The following is a 12,257-nucleotide window of genomic DNA, read 5'->3' as shown; positions in this document are numbered from 1 at the left end:
GAATAAAGATTGGAAGAATTATTAAGCTTAAGATAACAAGTTTTTGCACCTCAATGCAGTATTTACAATACTTACCTAACTTAAATCTGATGACACATTCTGTTATTCAAAACAGAGAAAAATTGAGCTAAATTTAAGAAAAAAAGACGAAACTACAAACAAAAGTACTAAAACATCCCTTGCAACAACAGCACTTTCAGGAAGATAAATGCCAAGCAAAACCAGCCCTACATAAACAAGAGTGTATACACTGAAATGTCTCGCCTTCTTTACTAATCATTGATGTTATGTTGATAGTCCTATATAAAGCTTTATTACAACTGTCACATAAACTTAACATTGGCCATTGAACCGTGAAAATGTCAAAGTCAAATAAAACCTGTGCGACTGACATATATATCATACAATATTTCCATACACCAAATAATTAGTTGTTCATATAGTATTAAAAAAAACAAAAAAACTCAAATTTAACTTTGAACACTGAACCATGAAAATGAGGTCAAGGTCAGATGACACCTGTCAGCTAGACATGTAAACCTTACAATCATTCAATACACCAAATATAGTAGACCTATTGCATACAGTATAAGAAAAACAGACCAAACACAGCAGCTTAACTATAATCACTGAACCATTAAAATGAGGTCAAGGTCAGATGACACCTGCCAGCTAGACATGTACACCTTACAATCATTCAATACACCAAATATAGTAGACCTATTGCATACAGTATAAGAAAAACAGATCAAAACACAAAAACTTAACTACAACCACTGAACCATGAAAATGAGGTCAATTTCATATGACACCTGCCAGTTGGACATGTTCACATTACAGTCCTTCATAACACCGAATATACAAGACCTATTGCTTATAGTATCTGAGATATGGACTTGACCACCAAAACTCAACCTTGTTCACTGATCCATGAAATGAGGTTGAGGTCAAGTGAAAACTGTCTGACATGCATGAGGACCAAGGTATGCACATACCAAATATAGTAATCCTATTACTTATAATAAGAGAGAATTTAACATTACAAACAATCTTAACCTTTTTTTCAAGCAGTCACTGAACCATGAAATGAGGTCAAGGACATTGGACATGTGACTGACGGAAACTTCGTAACATGAGGCATCTATATACAAAGTATGAAGCATCCAAGTCTTCCACCCTCTAAAATATAAAGCTTCTTAGTGGCGGATCTAGAAATTTTCATAAGTGTGGGCCCACTGACTGCCTAAGAGGGGGACCGCTCTAGTCACACTTCGGTGATTCCCTATACTAAGCAACCAAATTATTCCCCAAAAAGGGGGGCCCGGGCCCCCTGTCCCCTGCCCCCTAAATCCGCCTCTGCTTCTAAGCCGAATCACTATCCCTATGTCAAACTTTCTGTTTTGTCGCAGGCTCGACTAAAATACCTTAGAAATCCGCTGGTTTATAGAAAGAAACCGTGCTTGCTCCGCTAGACTTCATGTTAATCATGCCTGAAAAATTCAGTGACAAACATGTAAACAGAAAAAAAGATGAATAATTATACTACAGCTAATATCATATATTAATGGATCATTTGTTACACCTACATTTTATAAGTGTAAAGGAACCATAATGGCGTTCATAGAAATAACTTCAACTTAAATATTGACAAATTTGTGTACAATGGCTTCTTTTTATGCTGCAACCGTAATTCCGAAAGAGTATAAACACATATTTATTAAGGATATAACACTTACACAGAATTTGTTCAAATACCCTAGCTGTTGCTTTGAAATGTATATTTCTTATTCAGTTACCTCAAATTATTGAATATATTAATATAAAAAAGATTTTACGAACACATTGGCATGAAAAAAATGTATGAACAGTTTAAAGTTTTATCGTTTGATATGCTTTATAGTTTGTATGTCAAGCCAAACAGCCAAGTTCTCAATCAGCACAAGACAGTGATCAATGGCGCTATCTCCACATGGAAACTATCATATTAAGTGAACATTATCATGGGGAAATTATGTATGGCGTCTGTCTCTCAGATTGTTAAGGTGTTCACCAATTCCCTGTCTTCCATGTAAATAGTTACTTTATAATAAATCAAAACTGACATAAATCATTTCCCTTAGGTCAAAATAGTTATCGAAGTTTACACAAACATTAGAGACCAGAAGGATGCTGTGATTAATTCAAAGCAAATTATATATCCTTTTGTCAATACTATAATCCCAGTTCACACATACAAAGCAAAACGTTCTTCGTATTCTAAGTTTCAAATGAATAACACTGGCTTAGTAATAACGATATCAAAGATACGTGTTTGATTTTATTCGTCATTTATCCGTTATTTTATCTGTTGACTGCATATATTAATTATAGAAATGCGACCACACCAATCTTATTTTAATGTCCATGTATTTTGAATTGTTCGGGTGAAGAAAAAAAAATCTACAGCATTTGTGGATGTGAGAGTGTAATAATCAAGATGTACGATGCTTAATACAATAAGCACATTCTGAAAATATTTGCAACACTGTTTAACTTGGAAACTGATAGAGATTTCTTGACATCTGTTCACTTACTCGATGCGTTATCTCATTCAAATAAAATCAAAAGTAGATTTCCCAAAAATTCAATAATCCTGATAAGCGCACGAATTGTTTCAATACTCTTTCTCGCTTGGAATTTAACTTATCACTAATGTTACTAGCTAACTCATCAACCCATTATATCCTATTTATTTGTAGTGCTTCTTATGCGTTTTGTGAAATAAAATATAAGATGAGCTATTGCAATTTCTTGGCGTCCTTCATCGATAATTTACTCTTTAGAAACCGACCACAGTCAGGCTGAATTGGGTATAAGTAATTAAGTGAGTAAGGAAGGAAGGAAGAAAGGAAGGAAGGAAGAAAGAAAGAAAGAAAGAAAGAAAGAAAGAAAGGAAGGAAGGAAGAAAGAAAGAAAGAAAGAAAGAAAGAAAGAAAGAAAGAAAGAAAGAAAGGAAGGAAGGAAGGAAGTCAAGTTTGGACCTCCTTATCAGAGATATATGGTGACAAAACTACTCAATTTGGTATACTATTAGCTGCTAATATGTCTAAACCGTACAAACTCAGAGCATACCAAACAGAATTCCCGTATCAAGTAAGTAAATGGAATAATTCATAATGAATATCAATAAAAAATCTACTAGATAAATTAAGAATTGAAATGAGATATGTGTCAAATAGACAACAACCCAACCAAGGAGCAGAAAACAGCCGAAGGCCACCAATGGGTCTTCAATACAGCGAGAAAATCCCGCACCGGAGGTGTGCTTCGGCTTGTCCCTAAACAAAAATATGTACTTGTTTGAATTGATAATGGACGTCATATTAAACTCCAAAATATATAAAAGAAACTGAAATAAAAAATCGTACAAGACTTACAAATGCCAGCGACTCTTGACTTGGGACAGGTGTAAAAATTCGGCGGGGTTAAACATGTTTTTTGAGATCTCAACACTCCTCTTATACCTTAAGCCAATGTAGAAAAAACAAAAAAGACAATAATACGCACAGTATAACTCAGTTTAAAAGAAGTCCGAGTCAAATGAGTAACATAAGAACTTAACCAAATAACAATGAAAATGATAAATAAATTTACAAAGGACTACCAGCTCCAGACCTCAAATAAACTGATTGAAAACATATGAATATCAAGCACAATCCCTCACTTAGGGATTTATTATCATACCATCATTAAATATATAAGAAGAACATAACCCGTACCATGACAACAACTGTTTTAAAATAAACGTGTTTATTTATGAGGGGGTCATTTATGATGTATACTTCAATGAGACAATACAGTAACACATAACAGGAAAGATGTACACATAATTTAACGTTAAAAACTACTAAAAATAGCACCGTGCAACATTCATAAAACGTTGCCTCTCAATGAACAAAAATAATTGGAATGGGATTGCTTCGAAATGCATTCTTGAAATTCACCTCGTATAAAGTGAGAGATTAGAGCCTGTTGAATTATACAATTTCTAAATTTAATTGCCACATCATTTGTATTGTTCTCATCATTGACCATAATCAATGACATTCGGGAAAGGGCCAAAGTTAATAAAATTACAAGACCAAAAACAATGTGCACTAGCACACTCAACTGATAACGGTCGACCAACTCTAAAGGCAACCATATCCGTGACTAACAATTAAATATGAGAGTGTTTGTGGTCTAGCTGTCATGTCAATACATGAATTAAAAATAAGATGTTGCGTAGTTGGTAAACTGTACAAATTATGATACCATAGGATGGTGATAATAGAATGTAACTGTCAGAAAAAGGAAATGCAATATACGTTTTAGTTGGAAACCTTCACGTTTGTCATATATAATTACGGGTCAAGGTATAAACAAGATTTGGTTAATTCAGTAATGTCTACAATTTCCTTCTCAGCATTAAAGATAGGAAATATATCGTTTTTAAACATTAATTGATACGGATATTGCAAAAACTGAAATACATGAAATGACAACGCAAACTTCTCTTCATTCTTTTATAAAAACCCCGGTTGCACAATTTTTGATTTTACGATAACAGAAAAAAAAATCCACAATGAGGCTGTATATATTCCTGGAACTAAGGATAGTAAAGTCCAGATTCGTTACAATGCATGTGTTTTTTATGTGAATTGGAGCAGTTTTGGGTAGAAATACTGTTTAACTACTGTCCAACTCACATTTGCATTACTTAGTTGCAGTAAACATGATAAGTAGAATTATAATTTCAGAAGCTTTTACAGAGAGTCATATTATGAAGTGTCGAGACAAAACTGCAGTTACCGTAATACGTGTGTTTTGATTACAAATGACTCACCAGTGACGCTAGAATAAACAAAAAATCACCCTTCTGATTGACAAGCCCTCCCCTGACTATTGTGAGCACATATTAAGAACGTTCAAAATAAGTTTTTAAACATATTTAGACAAATAAATGTACATTTTCGTAATTTGCTGTGTCTGTGTTGCTACGGTTTACACAGAAGGCGTCTGTTTCATTAATGATTTATGCCAGCTTTGTCTGTTATCCTTTTCAGTTTTACGACAGCATAGTGTTTCCGTACAACAAACCAGAGGCTGCAATGCCTTTCAATGGTAAATACCCACTCAATCTCAACGGATGCACTAGTGATCAATTCTGTTTGTTTTACCTATCACCAATAATAATTGTGTAAGTTATTTATATATAGGGTGATGTCGTATGAGTGCCAATGAGACAACTCTCCATCCAAGTCAAAATTTTTAATTGGCTCACACCGAACAGCAAGCTATAAAGGGCCCCAGAAAATTACTAATAAAAACCATTCAAACGGGAAAACCAGCGGTCTACACTATATAAAAAAAAACAATCGAGAAATGAACAACACTTATAAACCACTTCAATAAACGACAACTACTGAACTTCAGATTCCTGATTCGTATATTTTGCTAAGGATCTTTAAAATGAGTTGTTGCTTGCGTATATTTTGTATAAAGGCACATAGAAACTGTATGCAAGGGAAACATGGTCGGATAGTCTACAAATACATTTTGTACTTACTTGATATCCCATCGAATTTATACTTTTGGTAAAAAAAATTAACAAACGTCCAGTGGTCAATCAAAAGCTGTTGGACTGTAAATAAAGGCAACAGTAGTATACCGCTGTTCAAAAATCGTAAATCTATGGACAAAAAACAAAATCGGGGAAACAAACTAAAACTGAGGGAATTAAACGCATTAAATATAATAGGAGAACAACGACACAACATTCAAATGTAACACACATAGCAACGGACTAAGACAAAATCCGATGAGAATAACCAATATAACATCAAAACCAAATACATGAATTTGGGATAGAAAAGTACCGTGGCACGTCTTATAGTAACGTGAATTCACACTGAAATATAGGAGAAAACAAACGACACAACGGAAACAAGTAAAAATGTTACACACACAGAAACGAACTATGATATAACAATGGCCATTTTCCTGACTTGGTACAGGACATTTTTAAAGAGAAAAAAATGGTGGGTTGAACCTGGTTTTGTGGCATGCCAAACCTCGCACTTTCATGGCATTGTTAAATATATAACATTACAATGACAACATAATAATACAGGACTTCAATACAAAAAAATAGGAGAACGTATTCATGTTGTATTAGGCAAAGAAAAACATAACGTATTAGGCAAAGAAAAACATAACACTGTAACATAGTAGGACAGAAATATTATGACATATATATATGTTTATCATGAGATGCCGTAAAGAAAAATAATACTCCACAGTAAAACATTGTAAATAATTTTAAAATAAAATTCCTGTTTAGAGCATATGGAAACAAATACTATTGTCTGTTTCTTTAACGTACATTTTTTAAGTCACCTTGTTCATGTAAATGTATTAACGAATTGCATGCCCTTTTGTTATCGCAGAGGACAACATACCATTGCGATATATGGTGAACATGACAAATTTGTTCCAATGTCACCACAACGAGTAACAGATATCATATATACCGAGAACGATATGGTTCTCCAATTGGTTGGTGTACCATCCGAGAAGGTTGTCGTATCGTATCTGTTGGACGGCATGCAGAAAAATGTCACTACAGTTTTCAGTACTTCTCGAACTGCTCACATCAGCCTCGTTTTAGGAAAGACTAAACATGTGACAATTGCACACCAAAGGCCATTTACAGGATCTTTTAATGGATTTGGAAAGAGGGGAGTATGATTGTTGAAAGAACTATAGAAATAAAAATCATGAACAAACTAGATGATGTTATCTTAATTTATGACCTTGTGCAAAATGAAAATATACGACTTGTATCTTTATGGTTTAATTATTGAAATCTGAATAAAGATTGGAAGAATTATTAAGCTTAAGATAACAAGTGCATGCAGTATTTACAATACTTAACTAACTTAAATCTAATGACACATTCTGTTATTCAAAACAGAGAAAAATTGAGCTAAATTTAAAAAAAAAGAAGACGAAACTACAAACAATAGTACTAAAACATCCCTTGCAACAACAGCACTTTCTGGAAGGTAAATGCCTAGCAAAACTAGCCCTACATAAACAAGAGTGTACACACTGAAAAATCTCGCCTTCTTTACTAATCATTGATATTATGTTGATAGTCCTATATAAGGCTTTATTACAACTGTCACATAAACTTAACATTGACAAAGAAAACTTAACATTGACAAAGAAAACTTAACATTGACCAATGAACCGTGAAAATGTCAAATAAAACCTGTGCGACTGACATATAGATCATACAATATATCTATACACCAAATAATTAGTTGTTCATATAGTATTAAAAAAAAACAAAAAAACTCAAATTTAACTTTGAACACTGAACCATGAAAATGAGGTCAAGGTCAGATGACACCTGTCAGCTAGACATGTACACCTTACAATCATTCAATACACCAAATATAGTAGACCTATTGCATACAGTATAAGAAAAACAGACCAAACACAACAACCTAACTATAACTACTGAACCATAAAAGTGAGGTCAAGGTCAGATGACACCTGCCAGTTGGACATGTACACCTTGCAATCATTCCATACACCAAATATAGTAGATCTATTGCATACAATATAAGAAAAACAGATCAAAACACAAAAACTTAACTATAACCACTGAACCATGAAAATGAGGTCAAGTTCATATGACACCTGCCAGTTGGACATGTACACATTACAGTCCTTCCATACACCGAATATACAAGACCTATTGCTTAAAGTATCTGAGATATGGACTTGACCGCCAAAACTTAACCTTGTTCACTGATCCATGAAATGAGGTTGAGGTCAAGTGAAAACTGTCTGACAGGCATGAGGACCGTGGTGCAAGGTACGCTCATACCAAATATAGTAATCCTATTACTTATAATAAGAGAGAATTTAACATTACAAAAAATCTGAACTTTTTTTTCCAAGTAGTCACTGAACCATGAAAATGAGGTCAAGGACATTGGACATGTGACTGACGGAAACTTCGTAACATGAGGCATCTATATACAACGTATGAAGCATTTCAAGTCTTCCACCCTCTAAAATATAAAGCTTCTCAGTGGCGGATCTAGATATTTTCATAAATGGGGGCCCACTGACTACCTAAGAGGGGGACCGCTCCAGTCACGCTTCAGCGATTCCCTATATAAGCAACCAAATTTTTCCCAAACTGGGCGGAACGGGTCCCCTGCTCCCCTAAATCCGCCTCTGCTTCTAAGCCGAATCACTATCCCTATGTCGAGCTTTCTGTTTTGTCGCAGGCTAGACAATAATACCTTAGAAATCCGCTGGTTTATAGGAAGAAACTGTCACTTGCTCCGCTAGACGCTGCCTTCGTGTAAATCATGCCTGAAAATTCAGTGACAGACATGTAAACAGAAAAAAAGATGAATAATTATACTACAGCTACTATCATATATTAATGGATCATCTGTTACACCTACATTTTATAAGACTAGTGTAAAGAACCAATAATGGCGTTCATAGAAATAACTTCAACTTAAATATTGACAAATTTGTGTACAATAGCTTCCTTTTATGCTGCAACCGTAATTCCGAAAGAGTATAAACACATATTTATTAAGGATATAACATTTACACAGAATTTGTTCAAATACCCTAGCTGTTGCTTTGAAATGTATATTTAGTTACCTCAAATTATTGAATATATTAGTATAAAAAGATTTTACGAACACATTGGCATGAAAAAAATGTATGAACAGTTTAAAGTTTTATCGTTTGATATGCTTTATAGTTTGTATGTCAAGTCTAAGACAAAAAGCCAAACAGCTGGGTTCTCAATCAGCACAAGGCAGTGGGCAGTGGCGCTCTCCATATGGAAATTATCATATTAAGTGAACATTATCATGGGGAAATAATGTATGGCGCCTGTCTCTCGGATTGTTAAGGTGTTCACCAGTTCCTGTCTTCCATGTAAATAGTTACTTCAAAACTTCATAATAAATCAAAACTGACATAAATCATTTCCCGTAGGTCAAAACAGTTATCGAAGTTTACACAAACATTGGAGACTAGAAGGATACTGTGATTAATTCAAAGCAAATTATATATCCTTTTGTCAATACTATAATCCCAGTTCACACATACAATCAAAACGTTCTCCGTATTCTAAGTTTAAAATGAATAACACTGGCTTAGTTATAACGATATCAAAGATACGTGTTTGATTTTATTCGTCATTTATCCGTTATTTTATCTGTTGACTGCATATATTAATTATAGAAATGCGACCACACCAATCTTATTTTAATGTCCATGTATTTTGAAGTGTTCGGGTGAGAAAAAAAAATCTACAGCATTTGTGGATGTGAGAGTGTAATAATCAAGATGTACGATGCTTAATACAATAAGCACATTCTGAAAATATTTGCAACACTGTTTAACTTGGAAAATAGAGATTTCTTGACATCTGTTCACTTTAATACTCGATGCGTTATCTCATTCAAATAAAATCAAAAGTAGATTTAAAAAAATTCAATAATTCTGATAAGCGCACGAATTATAACAATACTCTTTCTCGCTTGGAATTTAACTTATCACTAATGTTACTAGCTAACTCACTTTAACCCATTATATCCTATTTATGCGTAGTGCTTCTTATGCGTTTTGTGAAATAAAATATAAGGTGAGCTATTGCAATTTCTTGGCGTCCTTCATCGATAATTTGCTCCTTAGAAACCGACCATAGTCGTGCTGAATTAGGTATATATTTGGTATTAAGTATATTTTTTTTTATCTTGCCATTGGGTGCCAATTAACAAGCATACTAGAATAAGAAAATATTAAAATGCTAGTCATTGTGGAATATTGGGAAACCATATATATAAACATATGTTAGCGGCAATAAGTAAAATTAGGCATTAAGCTTAAATCCTAGGCAATAAGCTTATGCCTAGGCATTAAGTTATTGCCTGAAATGTTTAGGCATTAAGCTTATTGCCTGAAATCTGATGATGATTATTCATCCTATTGCCGAACATAATTTTAGGCAATAAGTAAACTCTAGAATTTATGCATATTGGGTGATTTATTCTTGATATAGAGTCGTTTTTATTTATATTTCTAATTCTACATTTATAAATATACATTCATTTGACAGATCTTCAAATTAGGAAGTTTATTTAGTAATTTTATCAGTTGAAAAACAGAATTAACTAATACTTTTTTTTATGTTTGTGTGGTATTACTAAGTATCAAAAAGACTTTAAAAAAAGTAATTGTATCCAATTGAAAAAGGGGGGAGATTCTATAGAATAATTATAATTATATATTTTTTTTAAATTTGTACACTTCATTAGTCGAGCTGGTTTGAACTGGTCAAATGTAGCCCAAATTAAGATATGTCTTTTTTTATCACACCATTTTTCATTTTTTATATTGGATAAGTAAATTTTCTTTGTTAATAGTTCCACAATTTGTCATAACAAAATGATTTTTTAACACAAATTTCTTTCAAGTTTTTATATTTCTAAATTATTATTTGAAGCATTTTAATATAAATAACATATTTTATTAATGAATTTATTTCTGGTCTCTTGTGGAGATTTGTCATATTGGCAATCATGCCACATCTTCTTTTTTTTATATTTAGGAGGACACTGGGCCCTGCACTTTTGCATCATTAAAATCGCTGAAATTCGATTTTTTTTCTCCTGCTCACTTTCAAACGTACATGTATGTTATTTGCAGTAATAAAATAAAATAGTCGACATATTTATATGAAAGATGCACGAGATTTTCCTATGAACTTTTAGGCATGAAACCGTGACGCTTCGAATTCAGGTCCCTCAAAAAATAAAATGATTTTACCGATTATATATTTAATTTTAACTATTTACAATTATTTTGTTCAATTCTAATATAAAACGTAGTTATATTTTTTTACTTATATTTTGTTTCAAAGAGTTTAGATCTACAATTATAATATAAAAATTATTTATAACCTTTCATTTAAAACTAATAATTATTTTCTAATAATTAATCGGTTTATGAATTAAAATTTTTGGTCGAATTTGATACAATATTTCATTTTTTTTATTTGCTATTTTTTAATGTAAAACTCAAGTTGAGCAAAATGTCATTTATTCAAAATTTATCATTAATTGTCATGACATATTAACAATATCAATAGTAGCAAATAAATGACTGACATTAAAAAGCAAAGGTGGGGTTAAGAAAATGCCACAAATCCCCAAAGGGGATCCCCACCCGAGGACTCCCTGTCCAGAACTAGGGAAGGCATATATATAAGGAAAATGAGCCCTTAATGACCACTTAAATGCAGAGCCAGCCATGTTGAACTCTACTGTCCATATAGACGAAAATACATGTGAAAATAAAAACAAATTGTTAATAATAGTCATGTAAAATTGTTCACTAGAATACAAATATAGAAAAAACAACACACAAAAAAAAATAAAAAAATATTTATTTCACAAAACACCATGTATTGGATGTTGAATAAAAAACAAATGTAGAGCAAGCCATGTTGACCATGTTGTAATTATTTAGAAATATTTCGGATAACAGATATCCTTCGTCAGTCAGATTCTGATGTTAAATGAATCATCTTTAAGTCTTCTTAGATTAAACTTTACTAAATCTTGAAATTTATACAATAAAAAAGTCAAACCGAACATTTTTTATTGTATAAATTTCAAGATTTAGTAAAAGTTTAATCTAAGAAGACTTAAAGATGATTCATTTAACATCAGAATCTGACTGACGAAGGATATCTGTTATCCGAAATATTTCTAAATAATTACATTTATAGTTCCCTTTATTTGTATTTGGAGTTGTTGTGTACACTTTTTTAGGCGTTTATATAATTTATTTATTGTGTACATGTATCGTTACTCGTAACGATCCAGCGCCCTCGTGGGGAAAATCGTTGACTACTATTTAGACGTTTTATATATATATAAACGAGTCTAAATTGAAAACTACGTTCAAACTTATGATTACGTTGATATATGTAAAATAAGATTTGGAAATTAGAAAGTCAGTTTCAAAAGATCCAAAAGCAGTGTTCCTTTGCTGTGCGTGATTTTGTGTCACGGATTGATACCCTAATTCCTTTCATTTCTGTTATAACAGATTGAAATAAAGATGAATACGAATATCATTTTATAAATATTCAAAAATTTTGGGATTTTTTTTCTTCACAATAG

At 32.5% G+C, this 12,257-nt stretch overlaps 1 protein-coding gene across 1 annotated transcript; it reads left to right on the top strand.

Annotated features, from left to right (window-relative positions):
- Positions 1 to 3,013: 3,013 nt before the first annotated feature.
- Positions 3,014 to 6,809, top strand: LOC139511480 (uncharacterized). The gene is made up of 3 exons (XM_071298255.1): positions 3,014 to 3,132; positions 5,085 to 5,218; positions 6,468 to 6,809. The coding sequence occupies exons 1-3, from the start codon at positions 3,082 to 3,084 to the stop codon at positions 6,766 to 6,768; spliced, it is 486 nt and encodes a 161-aa protein (XP_071154356.1). The 5' UTR covers positions 3,014 to 3,081; the 3' UTR covers positions 6,769 to 6,809.
- The last annotated feature ends 5,448 nt before the right edge of the window (positions 6,810 to 12,257 follow it).

Source organism: Mytilus edulis, chromosome 2 (assembly GCF_963676685.1).
Source record: "Mytilus edulis chromosome 2, xbMytEdul2.2, whole genome shotgun sequence".
In the NCBI taxonomy this organism is placed as follows: Eukaryota; Metazoa; Mollusca; class Bivalvia; order Mytilida; family Mytilidae; genus Mytilus; species Mytilus edulis.
This window is presented reverse-complemented; position numbering and strand designations above follow the sequence as displayed.